The sequence below is a fragment of the Calidris pugnax genome, unplaced genomic scaffold, assembly GCF_001431845.1.
Source record: "Calidris pugnax isolate Ruff unplaced genomic scaffold, ASM143184v1 scaffold134, whole genome shotgun sequence".
In the NCBI taxonomy this organism is placed as follows: Eukaryota; Metazoa; Chordata; class Aves; order Charadriiformes; family Scolopacidae; genus Calidris; species Calidris pugnax.
The window spans coordinates 451,821-473,184 of NW_015090873.1; the positions used below are offsets into that span (position 1 = coordinate 451,821).

The 21,364-nt window shown below is 45.0% G+C and overlaps 2 protein-coding genes, 1 long non-coding RNA gene and 1 other non-coding gene across 4 annotated transcripts in view; 3 read left to right on the forward strand and 1 right to left on the reverse strand.

Moving 5' to 3' along the window:
• The window catches only part of RAB11A (RAB11A, member RAS oncogene family), a 19,478-nt gene extending 19,213 nt beyond the window's left edge, over positions 1-265 (reverse strand). Inside the window, exon 1 of the mRNA XM_014946116.1 lies at positions 108-265. Within this exon, the coding sequence (XP_014801602.1) occupies positions 108-147 (40 nt within the window). The 5' untranslated portion in view covers positions 148-265. The remainder of the gene's footprint in view (positions 1-107) is intronic.
• Positions 266-333: 68 nt separating this feature from the next.
• On the forward strand, positions 334-3,067 carry LOC106890355. The gene is made up of 3 exons (XR_001412502.1): positions 334-476; positions 695-830; positions 1,618-3,067. It is a non-coding gene; the product is annotated as an uncharacterized LOC106890355 (long non-coding RNA).
• On the forward strand, positions 516-587 carry TRNAQ-CUG. Its single transcript has one exon. It is a non-coding gene; the product is annotated as a tRNA-Gln (tRNA).
• Positions 3,068-20,450: 17,383 nt separating the features above from the next.
• Positions 20,451-21,364, forward strand: part of DENND4A (DENN/MADD domain containing 4A) — a 57,312-nt gene continuing 56,398 nt past the window's right edge. The window contains exon 1 of the mRNA XM_014946113.1: positions 20,451-20,674. The gene's annotated coding sequence lies outside the window, so the exon portion shown is untranslated. The remainder of the gene's footprint in view (positions 20,675-21,364) is intronic.

Here is a 21,364-nt window from a genome sequence, read left to right on the forward strand (position 1 = left end):
CTTCACGGAGGGGCGGAGGCCGCTCCCCACCCCACCATGGCCGGGACCCCCCCTCCGGAAGGTGACCCCTCCGTTTAGTCACGGGGACGAGCCGGCGCGGCCGTTACCTTTGAAGAGATAGTCGTACTCGTCGTCGCGGGTGCCCATGGCGGGGAGGGGGGGGGTGAGGCGCGGCGGGAGGCCGAGGACTGGGAGCGGGAGCGGCAGCCGGACCCCTCCCTGCAGCCGCCGCGGCGCTTCCGCCCTGCGCTCTCTGCCCGCCCACCCACAGGTGCTGCCGGGGCAGCGCCGCGGCGGCGCAAAACTGCTTCCGGGGTAGAGCCGCCCTCTCCCGCCCACCCCGGCCTTAAAGGGACGGTGCCGGCGGGGCGGACGGTCCCTCCCGGCCCGTGGAGCGCGCACGGACACCCCCGGTCGCCCACCCGGTGGCCGCGGCCGCGGGGACGAGCTGCGGCGGGAGCGCGAGGGGCGGTGAGGTAGGGACTAGTGTCGGGCGGGAGGAGCCGTGGCAGAGCGGTTCCATGGTGTAATGGTTAGCACTCTGGACTCTGAATCCAGCGATCCGAGTTCAAATCTCGGTGGAACCTAATACTTATTTTCTTCTTCCTCTCCCTTTTTCTTTTTTCCTTCCTCTTTTGTCCAAATTACGGCCGGACACGCTGCTCGCTTCCCCCGCCGGCTCCTGCACACACAGAGCTGTACCAGCCACTCCTCTCCTCTTTTGGCCGGCACCCACCAGCCCTGTCCTCAGCTATGGTGCAGGTGTGGGCAGCCCCAGGATGGAAGACCAACGTGTGTAGGTGGGAGAAGAACCACACACATCATTCCAGGTGAGATCTCTGTGGTGTATACAGGGACTTTAATATTTCCATCTCCACTAGGCACACCTTGAGCTGGAATTATCTTTTTTTGATCTCCTCCCACCTACAGAGGCAGGCAATGGCTTCCACCACAGGTGCAAAGAGGCCATGAGTGTGACCCCCTTCCCTGCTGCTGTGCCACTGCCCACCCCCCTTCTCCCTTCCCAAAAGCCAGTCACTTGTCTGGCAACAAAGATAATTAAGGGATTGGAGCATCTCCCTGATGAGGAAAGGCTGAGAGAGCTGGGGCTCTTGAGCCTGGAGAAGAGAAGGCTGAGGGGAGACCTTATTAACGCCTATAAGTATCTAAAGGGTGGGTTGAAGGAGGATGGAGCTGAACTCTTTTCAGTGGTTCCCAGTGAGAGGACAAGGGGCAACGGGCACAAGCTGGAACATGGGAAGTTCCACTCAAATCTGAGGAAAAACAGCTTTCTGGTGAGGGTGACAGAGCCCTGGAACAGGCTGCCCAGGGAGGGTGTGGAGTCCCCTTCTCTGGAGATCTTCAAGCCCCACTTGGATGCTGTCCTGAGTGATGTGCTCTGGGCAACCCTGCTTTGGCTGGGGAGTTGGACTGGATGATCTCTAGAAGGTCTCTTCCAACTCTGACAATTCTGTGGTTTCATGTGCCATGGGAGACACCAGCTTTGCCTTCAGCTTCCCTTGGCATCAGCCTGAGATCTAAACAGAAAAGGATAAAAATAGTGCTTGTGTCCAGATGATTAAGCCAAAGCCCTTAAAACTGCCCTTTTTCCACCAGCTTGCCCTTAGCAGCAGCAGTACGTCGCCATCTCTGCAGCCAGCGGCCGTGTTATCATTGCTGTGCACAGCGAGGAGCCCCCAGGCCCCGGCGGCAGCGCTGCGCATCAGTTACCATCTGCTGGAACGATAATGAGCCATAACGTGATCCCCTGCCTTTAAAAATAAATAGTTCGTGCTGCCTCAGAGCTGCTGAGCAGAGAAAACAAAGCACTAACCACAGAGACATGGGATGTGTGACCGGGATGTGTGACCACGTTCTCCAGGAGCACATGAGGAGTGAGGCTGGAGCATCCTAATTGCATGTGCCTGTCCCGTAAGGGCATTCCAAGGCCAGACCCTGCAGGAGCAGAGAGCACTCCGGCAGCGTAGCGGCGAGGTCTGTAGGAGTCTATGTTGTCTTTGGATTCAGCCTTTTTATCTCCAGATGAACCCAGAACACCCAAAATCTTCAGACTGAAAATGCTCATCCTGTTCCTGCCACCCTGCTCAGAAGTTATCCTGCTGCATCGAGTAGTGCCTTAAAATTGATAATGGATACATTTATGTGTAGAGGCTGGGGTATATTTATAACTCTGTAGTTAAGGTTTCCTTCTTCCATCCTGTTTGCCATTCTCCATTGATCTTTGCTGTTAACAAGCTATGAATTTTCACTTGACGTTTCTCCGGCCTGGTTTCATCCTCCAGAAATGCTATTAGTTCTAAAAAAAAAAATAAAAATAACACACATGAAGTATTTTTAATCATCCTTCTATAAAAGCTGTTCTCCTTTTTGTGTTTTGGATTTTGTTTGTGAGCCTGGAAACACCCCTCACTTACATTTGTCATGTGCGTAAGCGTTACTTCCTCTTGCACCAAACTGCAGAGGTTCCTCATCTGGAACTGGCTCACCCTACGTAAGACTTCAGGGAACCAAGTGAGGACAGTGTCTTTTCTGGTTGAGCTAAAAATCACAGTCCTTACATTGCTCCACTGCTATTGCTTGTTGAACTTAAGACATTCCGAAGCAGAGGCATTCTTACCGATCATGCTGTCCTGGTTTGAAGTAAAAAAGAATGAAATTTCAGCAATTTCACATCTTAGCTTGGGCTCTTCTAACTCTCTGACATTAACAGCATATTGTGGAGAAAACTGCTCGTTCTCAGAGGGATAAGACCAATGTTTGTACTTCATGCCAAGGAAGGGTGTGCAGAGAGGCTCTTGCTTGTACTTATTGCTATAACAACTAAGGTCAGCCAATTTCCTTATCTGCCCTGTTGGAGGGGTGGAAGCAGAAAAAGCATAAAGGAGTTCCACCTGTCGGGAGGAGGGGACAGGAGAGGTGACCCAAACCTGACCAACAGGGTTATTCCATCCCATCTGCCCTAAGCTCTGTATAAAAGCTGAGGGATCAAAGGGTCAATTCCTCTTCCTTCAATAGCTGGTGTCCAAAGAGGACCCTGTCTGTTCATCTGCCTCTTCCTTCAATGGCTGGTGTCCGAAGAGGACCCTGATCTGCCTTTGATCCCGATCCGTGTGTTCCCGACTCCAGAGCTGGAACCCAGTTCCCATCCATCACCGAGTCCAGTCTGGGACTTCCCCAGTGCCTGCCAGTGACGTCATCCTGGGAGCTTGATGTGGTTTTGTATATATTGTATCTATTTCATTATTTTCTTCTTTTTCATTTTAATATTAATATTTCATTAAAGTAGTTTAGTTCATTCTAAATCTCCTTATCTCTTCCTCTCTTTTGGGGGGAGGAAGGGCCATCTGTCATTCTGGTTTGGGTAAATTCGGCTGAAACTACGACACAACATGAAAATTTGTGCAGATTGCCACGAATATGAGCAGCAGCAGGGGTTATTTCTAGCCAAGCCATGACACGTGCATTGCAACATGAAAATTTGTGCAGATTGCCCCGAATACGAGCAGCAGCAGGGGTTATTTCTAGCCAAGCCTGTTTAAATGCATTTAATGGTTTATAATCAGGTTCTTCACGGTGCAGAGAGGCAAAACTGAAACAGCAGAAAGAACTTTGCATCTAATCAGGAGTCAACTGACAGCCGGGCACGAGCATAGCACTGGACTAGCAAAGAGCTCCAGAAGCTGAAGTCTTATATTCTGTTCAGTCCTGGGTTCATTTTATTCCTGGTCAGGCAAGTCCCAGATGAGAATATACAAACCCTCAGGAAACGCTGCTGTCAACACAAACTGGTTTTGGCTGCCCTGCTCCTTGTGTCCCCTCCCGGAGCGTGCTGCTGTAGTTACAGGATGGCCTGGGACACCTCCCCTGCATAGGAAACACGGCCAAACAGCAGAGGTCAGGCCTGAAATAACAGGACTGCGAGCTCTCCGACTGACAGCTCTTAATGTGAGAATAGTCACTCAGCACTGGCATTTCTGCTGCGTTAATTGCCATTAGTGTCACCCTTGCGGGAACACTAAATTCATTGCAAACCCCGAATTAGCACTCTCTCGTAATTCTTGGGTTTGTATTTGGGCATTTGGGGAGGCAGCACGTTCCAAGCAACTGGAGCAGAGACAAGGAATGATACTCAGCTGGCCCTGGGATGTTCAACCTAGCGAAGAAAAGAAGCAGAGGTCACACTCATAACTGTGTATTTATGGGTCTGTTCTGGAAATTCATACAGCAGCTGCCCAAAAGGCCCCAGCTTTTGTCTCGGCAGCACCATTAACGTGCAGATGTGTGTCAGGGCTATCGGCTCCAAGCTGCTCAGCCCCGGGCACCATCAGCCTCTCCCCGTGCCTGATTCTCACTTCATTCTCCCATTTCCTTCCTGCCACTGACCCCTGAGACCCTGAGAGAAATCCTGGCCTAATTAAGGGGAAAATTTGCCACCATCTCTGACGGTCGTAGTGTTCCCACAACGAGGTCAAGGTCTCTTTCCAGAACACACCAGTGGTATTTGACATGGAAACAGAAGAATGTGAAACAGGGATGGCCACTATGTGCTGCTGGTCCCAGCTTTTCTGGCTCTGAAATCCCTGTTCACACTTTGCAAAGCCCATCGCTCTGCAAAGCTCAAGACAATATCTGGAATTGGAAATCATGATAATTCAAAATTGTCCTTGAATGGCTGTTGACCCAAATTCCCATTTCCCAGATGAAAGGAGCCACTGGCTTCCCCGGGGCAAAAAAGCAGGAAGGACAAAAGCAAAGCCCCAGAACTTACTCTGTTTTATCAGAGGAGAATTATTTCCTAAGGGGGAAATCCAATCAATACTTTGCAATTTTCTAACAATCCATGAATCATTGCAATTACGCAGAGATAATTCAAGCTTTCCAATCCAGCTGCTAAATTAGACAAAAACATACTCTTCGCACTCACTACCCCAGCTTGACATGTCAGTCAGAAAAAAACCCTTCAAGTCTAAAATCCACCCCCTGAAATGAAAAAACACTCTCTTTTTAAAACCCTGGACCAACTTAAAGCATCTATGATGTAGAAGGAGTTCTGTTTTTCAGTTAATTCCATGACAGAGGTGGGAATAATGAAAGTGCATGGAATTGACAGGTATTTTTCTGTTGATAACTCACTAGAATTCCAGCATCTGCTATACTCTTCTTCTAGTTCTACAGCTCTAAGAAAAGAACACATAAGAAAATGAACCCAATCAAAATTATTTTCTACATCAGCCTTTTCTTTCTTAATCATAGTGTTGGAATAAGAAAGGACCTGGATCTGAACGGGGAGCTATCCAAAATTAAACCTCATCCTGGTTTTGCCGATCTCTAGGGATCCCTGTGGCACTGAGGAAAAGAGTGGGAAGGGAGCAGTGCTAGAAAAATTAACTTTCTTCTGCAGATGCTTTTTCGCTAGGACGATATTACGGTAAGCAGAAAGGAAGGGAAGTTTTCAGTACTTTTGGGGAACAGGAATTGAATGCAACAGACTGGATGACTTGGTGTTTCTTGCGATGACTGTCAGAATGAAGTCATCAGTTTCCTGCATCCATTTTGGACTCAACATGCATCTCCTTGTCTGTGTCTGCTGCCTCCAGAGACATATTAGCAAGATAATACTGGCAGCTCCAGGATAATTGCTGGCCAAGATATCATTTCTGAGACATGGCTCAAAATCTTCTTACTACACCCTGCCACAGGGTTTTATTTCCTATCTAGGGTCAAAATCTGCTTGATGTTGGTGTCGCTACCAGACAAACGCAATGTCAATGACAGCAGTGCAAGCATTATCACACATCCCATCATCTTCTAATTTGGATTCAAAAAGCTCGGCCCTGGGGAATTAAGAAGGCAGCTTTATTTCTGTGGCCAATTCATTCAGTGCTGCAACAACCAACAGAGCTGGCTGGCTGTGCTCAGCGTGGCAATGCTTGTTGTGAAGCTGTACAATTATCCGGGAAGCCAGGCTGAGACTATAAAACTTTGCTCATTAAGATCATTAGAGAGCTATCAGATGGAACAACTGGGATGGCTTTGATCTGGCAGAATACCCTTCCTTCTGCTCCCAGACCTTGGGAACCATCCAGTTCCCCATAATTATTTTTTTTTTCCAACTCACTCAAACAATACTCATTGCATTTTTTATAGGGTGCAATAACTTTTTCAGGCAAACTGGGGGCTGTCATGGCTATAACAAGATTAATTTATTAAATAGAAACCCTGATATTTCAATGATTCCTCTATAAATACGTTCATGGTTGGGTTTGCCAAGAAAATGACAAAATGTTGCTCATAATCCCAAAGATATTCTCTATAAATCCACTAGGTGTCCTACTGTTTTCAAGCAATTAGGCACAAGGTTTGTTTGGGTGGTTTTTTTGTTAGTTTCGCCAGTGAGGAATTAGTTTGAGTCTTTAGTGGAATTAGGTCTGGATTTGCAGGTTGAAGGAACATGTACGTATGGTTTATGCGACACACCAGGACATCTGGCTCACAGTAGCAGCTCTTTTGGCAAATGCCACTAATGTTTCCCACAGAGACCCACTCAAGGTTAGAGGCTGGAAGAGAGAAAGGAAAAGAATCTGCCTTCCTCTCTTGGGAATGCTAAACGAGATCCATCAAAGCCAAATCCTCTTCTCAGTCAACCTTGGGCATCTATTTATAGGGCTGCTAAAGTGAGCCCAATGCTGACCTCAAAGGTGGTGGCAACACGCATTAACCTTCATCAGCGCCGCTCCGCTCGGGCTGCAGTTTTGACATTCCTGGTCCCTGCTCCAGTCCCTGACGGATGTCCCTCTGCCTGCCAGCACTCCCGCCTCTCTGCAAAGGCCAGCACAGCACCCGCTGGTGGGGTGCCCTGTCACTCCAGACACAGAGGGCATATCAAATGCCTACCAAGAAAAGCAGGCTGAAAAAATAGCCCAAGGATAATTTCTCGATCCCAGAAAATACTTGGGGTGGAACGTGGCCATCAGAAAGTGGCCGGCTGCTCCTTCCCTGCACGACACCCACAGTATCAAGCTGTCCTGTTTGGGACATCCCTTGACCACCTTGGGATTTGTTACGTGCACCAAGTCCCAGCGAAGCAGTCTAGACTTCTCTGAAACAGTCATCTCCTAGGTATCTAAACCCCATCTTTCATTATTTCAGTGTCTTTCAGTGCGCAGAAATGGGTATTTACAATACATTGGTGAGGGATGACTACAGGATGATTTTTATGGTCTTGTCACTGAAGCACAAATCACATTCTGTATCAACCCAACAGCCTTACCCTCTGCCAAGTGCGATTGTTGCATTTGCAAACTCCCTTCTCATTCCCTCTAGTTTCACATGGGTGCCACATCTTGATTTTACCGCAGATCTACATGAGGAGAAAATTAGGTTTGTTTTCTATTTTAAAAATGCCAGAGGCAGAGATGCTCTCAAACAATGAATTTATCTCCTTTTCCGTAGGTGCCTCATGGCAGAAGTACTGCCCAGGGCTATTGGCCGTGCAAATAGGCACCGGGCAAGGTGTCAGCACCAGCTTAATCATGAGCTGCAAAGGGAAATCAGAGGGGGAACATGAGCCTCCTGTCCCTGGCCCATCAGGATTCCTTGCCATCAGGCACGGCGCATCATGGGACGTGCCTAGCATCTGGCCTGTGCCATGTGTTACTGCGCTGCCTCTATTCCTCACTGTTTGTGTTGAAGGTATGACAGTCGTTTTCCTGACAAGACAGCAAGAAGAAAAGATACTCCAATCTTCCGACTGTATGTATATATAGGTACCTGCTGTAGTACCATCCATATGCAGTGTGCACCATATGCTGACTGTGAAAGAGTTTAACCTGGTCCAGGGCATGTGTTTGCTGTTATACATAACAAATACCTCAAGCCTTGCCATGATTCGGTGCATTATGCGTGGGAGCCATCTGGTCCCGTAGCTTCAGCAGCAAACTGAAAATTTGATAAAAGCACAAACAGTCACAATGAGAGAGACTGAAAAGATGTGTTGATATTCCAAGCAGGAGTCTCCTTCCGTAGGGAGTAATCTCATCAGCCATTGCCTCTTTCCTGCTCTTTCTCTGGAAAGCTGCTGTCAGACAGGTTGCGCTCTCAGCTCTGTGAGTACACACACCTTTGGGATGCTAAAAATGAATTCTGTGTGCTTGAGCAAACCTTCTGGGACAAGATTTTTCTCAGTAGCCAGCTGTGCAGTGAGCAAGATGTGCAAGATGTTTGCAGCAGAGCACATGTTATGGAGCTGAGATTGATCAAGACTTCTGGCTGGTTTAAAATGCACTCTTGATGATGATTAGTCATTAATATTGTCTCATCACTGTGCAGAATTACAGCTTATGGCTTTGACAGACTGAAAGGAGGTCCATCTCAGCTTGCCTAGATATTCTCAGCCTTGGACTGGAGGTGTGTTTTGATGGGACTGGAGCACCAGGGGAGCAACAAGGAACTTGATGGAGTGGACGGGGTAGAGTTTGGGATGGCTTGGATTTCACCAAGAGTGTGTGCATAACTTGGCCAGGATACTGTGTTACTAAAACTGTCTTAATTAGATTTTGGAGCCAGCCCAGGTTTCCCCCATCCTGACCCTGGTTTCAGTTGTTTGGAGGGCACAGGGAAGGCAGGCAGACAGAAGATGCCTATTTTAGTAAGTCTCTGCAGGGAACACACACGCGTCAGACAGGTACACATTTGTTTCCTCTGACACCAAATTAATGGGAATTGATGTATCGATTCTGCAGTTCTCCTAATGATTGCTTCAGGTTTTGGCCTGTTTCCAAGCTGGTTAAATGCAATGTGCACACAGCTCAAGACAGATATTTAATTATTCTAATATGAATACAGTTTAAAAAATTCAGTTCCCTGTGAAATCCAGAAGATAATAGCATTATGATCATGAAAATAATGCAGCCATTCCTGCTTTATATACCCTATTTTCATGCCCAGCTACTCCTTTTGGCTTAATACAATCAAGTTCCTCCAAAATCACAGAATTATTAAGATATTTGCCACTAGTACAAATTAATTCAGTATTTTTCATCTTGGTTTTTTTTTCCTAACCTTTTTGAGAGTACATTGTTCAGAGCAAATGCAATCAGTTGTTATGTGTTTGTGGAGAGTACTCAGGATTACGGTAGGGCTCTACCAAAATGAATATGTTACTGCCCTCACAATTATTATTATTATTGTTATTCAATAACCTGAGTCGGTCGTTTGCCAGCCTCAAGGGTTGAAATCGACTGTCTTTGTGGATATTCCCATATTTAACTAACTAAATACTGCCAAAGTATCCACCTTATATACTGTATTTGTAGACTATTGGAACATCTCTGTACCACGCAAGCTCCTGGTCTGAGATAGAGAAAGCATCTTGTATTAGGGATGGATTAAGAGTCTTGTATTTTCTTGCTTTGATCACTGTGTCTCTGCTTTTATGATCTCACCAGGAAAGTTACTTGATGTTTTTTTATTTTGAGTGTCAGCATGGCTCCCACAAATGTTTGAAGTCATCCTTGTATTTCATTTATTTTCTGGCAAATCCATCTGGAGTTTAAGAATAGAACATATAAAAAACTGCATATGACTCCAAAGCACAGAACATAGAATTTCTGGGCTAAATTCTCTTCTCAGTTACGTTTACATAACTCTGGAGTAGCATCTTCATCTTTCTCACTGTTACTCTGAAACCCATTTTCATTTCACTGTGTCAAACCCAAAGGATCTGCCATCTACGGCTAAATCCGATTTCATCACAACCGTCGTAATTTCCTAAGCAAACTTACAATCTCAGAGGAAGTACGTAAAGATGAATTTACAGTACATGGGCCTCAATACTCTAAGAAAAATGCTGCTGACGGTTGTTCTCTGTTAGTAGTTTTCCATGCAAATAAAAATATGGTGCAGGTGGAGAACAGCTGAACTCTCTGGAGCGGAGATTTCCTCCATATGCAAAAGCAGAGAATCTGTGCTGTATGGCTGAGCTCACTTGTAAAACTTCATGTTCAACAGCTATTTCTTTAACAAAGAAATAGTTTGCTCTAAATTGTTTGATATTTATTTTGTATAACTCTTCTCCTTGGTTTTCCATGCTATAGAAATGCTGTTATGCTACCAGAAGACAGATTGCCTGGACTGGAAGCCCCAGCCCTGATTCAGGGAAGCACATGGTTTCCTTACAACGATTATGATGTTTATAATTACTATTCAGTATATGGTGCAATTGTTTTTGGTGTTTAAAACAGAACAAAACAAAACAAAACAAAGCCATTTTGGAAAGGAAAACACGGCGTTAGAAAAAAATAATTGTAAAATAGGAAGTGGTTGACCTTCAGGAGATAACTCCATCTGTGGTGTCTGCTCTCCAGTGTTTGTAGAGATCAGAAAATGGAAAGAAAGGATCCCATTAAACATCCCGATACTGCTTTAGAAAATAACGCACCTCCTTTTCTATAGGTATAACATTTTATATCTCCTGTTGAGCAGCTGCTAATGTCAAAGGCCAAGCAAGCAGTACGTGGAATGCAGAGCCTGAAGTTTTTCGGCGGTCGCTGAAGGCAAAACCATCTAAAGCTGTAGCAGATGTTCGCTTGCTTCCTGTCTGCTTATCAGCCCCGCAAAGACACTTTGTCTTTGTACTTGTTATGCCAAGTGTAACTATGGAGATCTCATACAAGCTGCGCCATAGCGATACGGTGAACAGTCCTTTACATATTTGGTTATGAATGATCAAGCAAAATATTATGGTTTCTAAGAACTCTCTCAAATTTTTCCATATGTACATTACTCATTCCCCTCGCATGACAAGAAGATGACAGCGTTCAAAAGAATTTAAGAAAAACTACACTACTGCAGGTCTATAAAGATGAATTTATATATCATTAAGGAATTGTTGCTCATTGGAGCTGCCATAGGATCCTTTCCAGTCTGACCTGCCCTGACTGGGGCGGTTGTCAGAGGAGCCCATGCAACACATTTCTGTTTCAGAACCGAACAGCGGTTACACGCCGTGCTTGATGGTAGTTGCAGGCTTTGGGTTAAAAAAATAAATAAAAAGTGAATTAGCATCTGCTGGGTTACATTTCTGTGGTGAAATTCTTCACCGACTTCCATTCACATCCCTTTGTATAATGGGCAGAGGGAAGATGTTAGTTTGGCCTCACTGTGTTCACATTTTATATGCTGTTTCTAGTACACCACAGAATAAGGAGCGGCACATCCCAACCGACTGCATTCCTCCGAGGCCTTGAATATGCTACAGAAGAGAGTTCATAACTGTCAATTTAAAAATCAGTTATACTGAAGAGTTTTTGTTGAGTAATCTAGGTGCACCTCAGCTGTTTTAATTCCTGTTTATATCCATCATAAGCTCCTGTAAATTGTAACTTTAATATGAATGACTATATGCAAGTGTTAAAACAGTGTTCTATCTATTTTAGGGCTTTGAGCTTGTTTAATGAGACTTATTTTTACACTGATGCATTTAAATTGATATGCATTCCCACTACCATGGCAATTAAGCTTACTGCTTAATAGGCAGGAGTTCTTTTTCCTCCATAAATGAGAAGAAATAAAGGAAATTACGTAAATCCTAGCACAGATGGTTTTGCTTTAAGTTTTTAACAGTAACAAAAAGGATAGTTTTGGAATGGTTCCTCTGCCCATGTTGAAACTGGAAACCAAAAGTGACAGCTTGGCCTATCACTGGCAGACATAGTTATAGATACTCCCATGGGAAACCAAAGGTTTCAGAGCAGCAGTGGCTCTGCTGGTGTTTGCCACGTTTCATATAATGCTATCAAGGAAAAAGAGCACCACGTAACCATTATTGCCACTTTTTAAATGCTGGTACTGTTGCAAATCTGTAGACTTAATCTGTAGATTAAGACAAATTAAGACAAAGATTAAGATAAATCTGTAGATTAAGTCCCATTCCCTTCTCCAAAGGCAAGCAATGACAAGGCAATGCATGAAGCAAAAGGGAAAAGTTGTTGAAAATGAAGATCTGATGGACTTCACGCAAAGGACAGATTTGCAGGGAAAAGATGGATTTGATGAATACAGAGATGGAAATTGCCTGAAGCATCTGGGAAAACACCAGAAGAAATATGAAGCTGAAGGAGGAAAAGGGGGAAAAAGGGAACACAGGGATTAACTTGTATGAGTTGGGAATGTGGAGGTGAGCATAGCTCTTTGGGTGAGCTCCTGGAAGGGATGCAGCAAATAAATTAAATAAGCAACATACTGCTACTATGACTGGACAAGGGATTTTTCAGCTGAAGTATTTGAAAACAGAGGTCAGTATCTACACTTAGACTGTAAGGGGTAGCACAGTAGGAAGTAGGATGGATGAGATGGCTTAACAGGGCTTCATTGTAGTCAAATTAATTCAGTTTAAATAATTAATTCTCTTTTAAATTGACTCTACTCTGCACACTTGACATTTTGGAAAAGCTGCTATTGCCTGGCCTTCTGGTAAATGCTTTTGCATCTGTTTTCCATTGTTTCCTTCATGAAAAAAATACTTGTCACTAACAGGAACCATCAGCAGCACGGAACAAATTGACTTGCCAAGGACATTTCCTCCCATCTCATTATTTATACTGGAAGTATTGTTTTTTGTATTAAGAGTCAGACTATGATTTTAGAAAATTGCTGTATATTAAGATAGTTTTATACTTTCATTACGAGTCAAATTCAAACTTTCTTATGTGAATTACTTCCATTGCGTCAACATTTGGTCATAATTTTTTCAAGGAGGTGATCAAGCAGTTTAATTAATCTGCAGTTCTCTCTGCCCACCTCGTTATATAGAGCTCCTTACTGTTGCAGCAGAGGGCCTCCCCCAGGTATAAATTGGATCAGATACATCGCTCTGCCTCTTCTGCTGTCAGCACATTGATTTTGAGACTTAAGTGGATGAGATTGAGCGGGTCCATAGCATTATTTGGGCAGCTTGAGCTAAACAAATGGGTTTTGTATTTTCCTCTCAAGGTGCTTTGTTTTGTGTTCACTCTCATCTCTGTCACCTCCAGTTTGCAGACCAGCTGCTACAAAAGCATTCATCTCCTCTGAACTTCCATGCAGAAGTGACAGTGCTATTATGGCAAAGGAATACGAAGGTAAGTTTGAGTTTTGACTGCACGAGGCATCTGCTGAGGTTTGGGGCTCCTTGGCATAAGCTGGACCAAATCCTCAGATTGCTCAGAAAAGGGCAGAAGCTTGGTCTGACCTATATTCACAGTGACTCACTGGTGAGATTTGGTGTAGTTCCTTTGTTTTGCCTCTGTTTCCCAGCAGTTGCTCATATTTTAAGCAAGTACACTCTTACCTAACTGAATCAATAGATGAGTATAATTAGGACCCAATATAATAAGGCCAGTAGTTGTAATAATATAAGGGAACATTCCACAGCAGTTACAGAAGAAAATAATTTCAGATAATTAAGAGAGGAGTTGGGCAGTGATACAGATTTTAAAAGTACCCAAGATAAAATAACAGATACTAAAAATATCTATATTGTGGTGAAATCCTCATGACTCAGTACTTGAGCCAACTTCCATTCTTTAGCAATTAGTAAGAAAATCACCCCAACAGGGTAGATTGTGGTGTATTGCCTTACTCTGGTGGGCTTACATTTACACTTCAGAGAACTATCTCACCCCGAAAAAGCATAGACACAGGTCTCACTTAATAGGGCAACTGCAATATTTTTCTGAATATGTTCTGGAGCTGTAGCTTTTAAAAAATTGGCGGTTTTATTTCTACTTAGGAAAAAATCTAATAATGAATGCTCTGGATCTTGAATGGCAAAATCACTGACAGCAGGGCCTGAGATGCATTCTTTTAGTCAACCAGAACATATATTTAAATACCTGTGGCTCTCTAGCTAACAGTTGAATAGTGATGAATCCAGCTTGCAAACAGAAACACTCAAGTGCTGGTTTTTTCCTTCTTTTTCTTTTCTGCATAACGTGTTTCCTGACTACATGCAAAAATTTGAAAGTATTGAAAGTGCTGTACGTATTGAAAGCATTTTGAAAGAAAAGCATTTTGAAAGTGTTTTGAAATGCTGTAGAGATTCAGAAAAGCAGTAAAAGCTGTGTTATGAGAACATGGGCTATAATCTGGGTCAGATTTTCAGTGCAGATGTGTCAGATACATTTTCTTGGAAACCCTCCATGACAGTTAGTGAGAAGAGTGACCCAATGTTTTCTCACCGTACAAAATAACTGTTCTGTTGGGTGATGTCATGTGGATGAAGCACTGCTTGTATTTCCAAAGCCATGTCCTGTTTAAGCTTGTTTGGGAGCAGAGATTTTTCTCTCAGCACAGTTTCAAAGAGAGAGTCTAGCAAATCTCTTTGGTAAATCTTGACTGATCTCAATCTGGCTTGTCAGTTTTCTGAATGTTAATGATCTGAGTTTATTTCCAGATAATGACTATTTATGTAAATGAGTTGCTTTATAAATAAATATGGAAATTATTCCATAATATTAATTACAGGCTTTATGGTTCAAATACTTAATATACTAAAGGCAAATGGTGATGTGGATTGTCTTTGAGTTTATTAATTTAGTTATTTTGGTGGTTTGATTTATTTTAACCTGACTTATGTATGTTGGACAGTGTTTGCTGAACTAAAGTAAGCTATGGTACGTGCCTGGATTTATCAAAGGATATGGAGGGACAATACAAATCAGAATGCATCATACAGTGGTAGTAGTAAATGGAAACCCAGATTTCAGAACGTTTTTCTCTAAAAATCAAATAAATTAGTTTTACTTGGAGAATCTCAGCTTAAGTGTTGTTAGCCATTTACTCAAAAATGAGGTAGTTTTAAATTAATTATAATCCTTTGCACTTATATAGCTGCTTCTCTTGAGAATCTCAATAGTCTTCTACAAACATTAATTAAGCCTAATAGTACTCCTGAGAAGTGGTTAACTGATAGATATACTTCACTTAACCCATCACGATATAAGTGATCTCTAGAACAAAATACAGAAACTTTAAACAGCAGGACTGCACAAGAGTTCAGAGCCTGAAGCAAGTATCTTAGCCAGACAAAACTGTGGGGAACATTTAGAAATATGGAATGCAATTACTTGGCCTAGACATGATTTGAAAATAAATGAAAGTGCAAATAATAAGGAACTGAGCTCCCTAGTGAAGGAAAGTGGGTTTATATCTGGTGAGAGGAGATACTCACAGCACCACAGCATCACGTGGATGATGAATTGGACCGATTCAGAGAACAGACTTTGCAGAAATCGCCTCCAGATGGGCCAAAGAGTGCGAGTCCAAACCGAACCTTTAAGGCTGCTGCATGAACAGCAGCAATAGCAGTTAAGTCCTTATTCTCACTCCTGAGGGCACAGGGGCTGCTGAAAATAGCAACAAAACAGCAGTATGAGTGTGTACACTCATCACACACATCAGTCTGTACAGCAGCCCAAGACTGTTACTTTGCTGGCAAATCTGCATGCATAATTTCCTTCCTGATATTACTCCACAAAGAGAAGCTTTTGTTTTCTTGCTTTACTTGATGAGACCGATACTTAAAATGGGTTAGTGCTTGAACAGACCACAGGTTGGGTTTGGTACATGCATTAGGACTTTGGACCATCCTCAAGCAACCCTTCTGCTGTCCCATTCCCCAAAAAATCTGCTGCAAATATTTGCTTGGGAGCTTCCAGTGTCTACTGGAAGAGCCATTCCAGAAATACGCTCCAGCTGTACACACTTATTTGACCACTAACAACAGGAGGAGAAGTACAGCTTCACTTGCTTGACAGCCTTACCCACAGGAACAGAGCAAAGCACGATGTTAATTGTTTTCTCACCGTTTAATGCCAATGGGCATCCAGTGGGTCTCCTCTCATTCGATATTCGGTAGTTGCTGCGATGCCTCGCAAATAGTTTCAGCTTTTGCTGAGGGAAACTTTACGATGCACAGTCTAAATTCTCCAATGCACCCTCTGAAATCCTGAGGAAGCAAATCAGCCCTGAAAAATGATAATGAGTTTGCCTTGGATTTTTATTTATAGAAATGACTTGGAAACATTTGGGCCTGCTCTCTGGATACATTTTCTTTCCTTTTTGTTTCCCAGCATTTCTGTGCTTTTGGGACTACAAACTCTCACATAAATATTGGCAACAAACCCTTGCTGAGAAAGTCTACCTGCTGCAGAAAAATCTGCTCATTTTACCCAAGTGGAATGCCTAGACAGTGCAATTAGACTTTATCCTTACTCATACGCAATAAAGTTCTTTATTTGCATTTTGTGAATTTTAATTCATGACATAGATGACTCTGACACCTAATGAACCCCCCTGCAGTGCTCCTGCTGTGTTCACTGGCTTTTGGATTAGGTCCTGTGTCCACTTCATTTCCTCATATTTTTGGCTGCTTCAGTAAGTTTTTTATCTAGAGAAGGGTCTGAAACTTCTTTTCTTTTTTCATGCATGCATGATATTCTATTGCCTCTTTTATAATTTATAACCTGTAGTTTCCCTGGAGTGCAAAAGCTTTTCAGAAATACTATACTTGAAGCAGTAAAAGGAAGGGTGACTGCACTGTTGTACTGCTGCATCATAATATTTTAAAAATGTATTATTTCTTTATCTGTCCTAGAATTTAATCATTCCAAGCAGGGACGGTCTCTTTATGTCAGAAGAGATAAGTTCTAGATCTGCAAATATGCATATATTAAAAAACCCTATGAAGATGTTGCTTCATTTCCAGCATGATTCCAGCTTGCCAAAGGCTCCATTTCACTTCATTTCATAATCTTCTGGCTGTCGATCCATTACTGCTCCATGAAGTAGGTAACTGGACAGGGTAAGGCAATCCATCCTCTGAAATGCAGAGTGTCACTTTGCCGGTTACATGGTTTATAATTATGCATTATCATTAGCTTTATAGTTATCTTTACCGAGGTTACAGATAACGTCATGTCTCTTTGAAAGATGTTCTGTTGGGTCCTTTTGGAGTCTCATTCTTCCTCTCTGTAGACATAAATGAGCAGCACACGTAGCACAGCCAAGAGAGTTCAAAAGGAATAAAACTGGTAAGAAAGCGAACAGATCAAGCCCCAAATTGCATAGTTAAGAAACTGAAATAGTTTTGCTTCTGGAAGGCAGTCTCTGCCAGGATCTACTATGAATAGTAATAGTGGCTTTTTTTTTTTTTTTTTAGCACGGCTGAGCCCTTATGAATTATAAGTAGTCAAATCTCATACTACTGGAAGAAAGTCTGTTAAAACCCTATCCTGGGACAGGGAAGTTCTCCATTCCTTTCCTGGATCTGTCACTGACCATCTGCCACTTGTCCTCTGCCTGGCTTGAGTTTACCCATGTGCAAAATGCACTTAAAATAAGCTAAACCATACTTTGAAAATTACTTTAGTGCCACGAGCTAGAAATTTGGGGTTGCAATATGGGAAAAAAAATGGTTCTGTGGTTGCCAGTCCATAGAAACCTTGTGAGTCTCCCCTGGCCGTGCTCCTGGGGAGGCTAAATCTGGCTGAGAGTGCTCCACCCTGCCCTTGCAAGGCAGCAGAATACCACATTAAGCACGCTCGATGCCTGCCCACCTGCAAGTTGTTAACTTGTTTAATTAACTTACTATGCACAACAAGAATCTCATCCAGCACTCACTGGAATTAATAGGAAGACTTCTGTTGAGTTAATGATCTTGGGGTCGGTCTCCAGACGCGTGCAGAGACCACTGCCTGGAGATCCCCAATGTCCCCACGAAGGGAAAGGCTTTGTTTGACTGACACACAGATATATTTCAGTGCCATGAGCCTGCAGGAGCTGGGCACACAGCAAATCTGTCTCTGCCTATACAGTAATACTATTCACTGATGCTGCTCTTTATTCAGAAATAAGAACAGCACTATAGTTACTATTTTTCGTAGACCCTTTTGCACGTGGCTTTAGACAAGCCTTAAACGAGGAAAATTGATGACAAGCTATACAGGAAAGCCTTGCAGTTAGATATAAGTTAGGAAAGGTGACTTGATAGAGGTGGTAACAAGCTAATAATGAAATGGAACATTGCAATTAAACGTGCTGGTAGGGAAGAAAGTGTGCCACAGCCCAGAGAGAAACAGAGTAGCAGGTAGGTCATGGAGAGAAAGCAGAGGAGGCTGGTTGGAATAGGGTGGGAAGGAGGGGGAGATGTAAGAACAAGAAAGACAGAACAGAGATAAGCACTGTGTTACCTGCGATGGCAGGATTGGGCAGAAACTATTTTGTTTGGTGTTTGTATCAGGCCTTGCATGGTGAGATCCACATCCCTGGCTGTGATTTGTTGGCATTGACACAACATGTAATTAAAAAGGCAGATAAGTCCTAGAAGGACAGAAACGGTAGAGGAAAATTAACAGGTCATGTTATAAATAAACAGCAAATCCAAGATGTCTACACAAAGTATTACCTATGACATGAGCTGAAAAGCACCACAGAATGTTTAAGAATTATGTTTCTGTAAAACTGAAGTTTCCAATAGAAATAGTCAGGAATATTTTAATGTTTTTGAACCTAAACTCTGAGAGGTGAACTATTCACACATCAGTGCGGTATGATTTTGCTTCAGTTTACAGGCAGCTGAAACAATACTCTCAAAAGTAGGAACAGACCCATTAATCTTCGATGCTAACACTGAAGCCTAAAAATTATGCCTACATGAAAAACAAGCAAGGGCAGAGAGCACAGAATAGTTTGCATATCAAAATTACTAATACAAGGCAGAAGATGGACTTAATTATTGCTATTTATTTGAACATTTCCAGGATTAAAATATACCAGAAACTGTCAAAGGATTTAGAAAAATTTCTACAGCACACTAAATAATTTAAGGACTCTCTACAGAATGCAGACCAGCTTGCTGCAAAAAATACTGACGTTCTGGATTCTTCATCTCTCACTTACTCCACTGTATATTGCTGAGAGAGAAAACATCCTTGTGGGTGTGGCTAGAAGCTCATTTTACATAAAAATACAAGGAATGGGCAACGGTCTTGTAGTCCCTGCCTGGGAGAAGGGTTTGACACATTCCTTAGTGTTCTGTCTGCTGAAATAAAATTAAAAAAAAAAAAAAAAAAGGCAGACTCACCTCACAAATATCAAACCTGGCAGCACAAAGCTGTGCCTGCCTGTGCGGGCTTGTACATGGTGCTTCTGCCCGGGTAGAGCCTGGCTTGTGTTCTGTCTCCTGAAAAAAAAATAAAAAAAAAAAAAAAAAGAGGCAGACTCACCTCACAAATATCAAACCTGGCAGCACAAAGCTGTGCCTGCCTGTGCGGGCTTGTACATGGTGCTTCTGCCCGGGTAGAGCCTGGCTTGTGTCAGCCGCTCCGTCTCCACGCCAGGGGTAGGAGGAGCAGCATTTCTGCTATAAACAGTCATATTAATAAAAGCACGTGGGGGGGGGGAAATATCTCTTATTTCGTACTTTTCACTCATATTCTTCTATTTGGTCGGATTTTTTTATTTTTTTTTCAAAGGGATGAGGTAAACCAATGCAGTAGGTTTGAACACAGACAAACATTTACACTCCAAATTCAGAACTTTGTATGAATTTTCTGTCTTTATAACCAGCCACGTCTAAACCCTCCAGCCAAACGTCCAGAGCTGAGAGAAGCATGAATTCAAAGCCAAAATTGTACGGTTGGAGCCTATCCCTTAAACATCACTTCAAAAATAGCACACTGGTATAAAAATCTGAAACCCGGGGTTGCCGTAGACCAGGTGCCAGAAAAGTCACATTTCTGCCTGTCGGCAGGAGCGGGAGGACTCGGACTCGTTTCGTTGGGCTCAGCAACATCTTGACACGCTGCACTAATCTCAGCCGCACGCTCTTAAAAGATTATTTTTGTCTCGGGTTCTTTTCTAGCCTTGGATTGCAACCACCCGGGCGGCGCGGGTTACATCCAGCCTGCAGAAAACCCCTCGTTTTCCAGACAGCCGCCACCTCCTCCGGATCCTGCCGACGGGCCCCGCAGGTGAGCCAAAGACTGGCAGATTTGGGCCGGAGATTAATTTATTTTTAAATTAAAGCTGCTGCCGGTGCAGGGAGGGGGAGCAAGGCGGAGTAGAGCCGAGCCCGCTCGTCGTATTTTAGGCTGTGCTGAGGGGGCTTTTCGCTGAGGGCGTCCCGCTCCCCCCCTCAAGGTTCAGGGCCGCCGGCGCCTCGCCGCTCTCTGAGGGGAAAAGGAGGGAAGTGGGGGCCGCCGGACCGAGACCCCCGGTCCGCCGGGCCCGCCCTGTCAGAGGGAGTCCTCAGAGGCGAGCTGGGCGCCGGAGGCGACCGCTGAGGGCCGCCAGGCAGCGCGATGGCGGCGGGCCCGCCTCAGGCGCAGGACCCGGCGGGCGCCCGCCTTCCCCCCCGCCCCTCCCCGTGACAGTCAAGATGGCGGCGAGAGGAGGCGGCGCGGAGGGGAGGGGGGATCCCGCCTGAGACGCCCACACGGCGGGGAGGCGGCGAAGGCGAGTCGGGCTCCGCTAGGATGAGATAAGGGCGCGGGGACCGAGCGCGCTTTTCCCCCTTCCCCTACCCCCCCCTTCGCCCTCCCGCTCCTCGGCGCCGGGGGACAGGAGGCGCCGGCGGCCGTTTCCCCTGCCCCGGGGAGCGCGGCCCCCGCCTGAGGTGAGGGCGGCGGAGGGAGCGCGCCGGGCTGTCACCGCGGTAGGGGTGGCGCGGAGGGGGGGGATGCTGGGGAGATATCGCGGAGAAGGGGCGCTATCGCGATCCTGGGCCGGCGGGGAAGGGGCGTCCGGCCGCCCGCGGCGCGCTGGGCTGTCAGCAGCGGGCGGGGGCCCGGCGTGAGGCCGGGCGAGGGGCTGAGGGGAGCCCGGGGGCGGCGGTAACTTTCCGCTGGGCCGCGGTGGGGTGGTGGGAGGAGGGAAACTTTCTCCTTTTCCCCGCTTCCCGCCAGCCCCCCGCCGCGGCCGGGCAGGGTCGGGCCGGAGGAGCGCACCCCCCGGCCCCTCAGGGCTGAGCTGCCCGCGCCTCGGCCGAGCCCTCCCCGCTGACCTGCCATGTTAGAAAAGGCCGGGCAGGAGCGGGCTGGGAGAGAAACCCGCCGAGGTGTGTGTGTGTGTATGTGTTTTCCTCAGATAAAAGGTGCAATTTTTTCCGTGCAGCCGTGCCTGCGTCAGCTGGAGTTGCACAGGTAGCGCTCAGCCTTGTGCATGCGTATTTTTATTACGACTTTCCCCTTGGCTCCCACCGCCCGGGTTACTGTACCACCTGGATTAAATGCGGCAGGCTGGACACGGTGGTAAAAATTAGCCCTGACATTTTTATTTTTGTTCCGTCATGATGTCTGCATGTAGC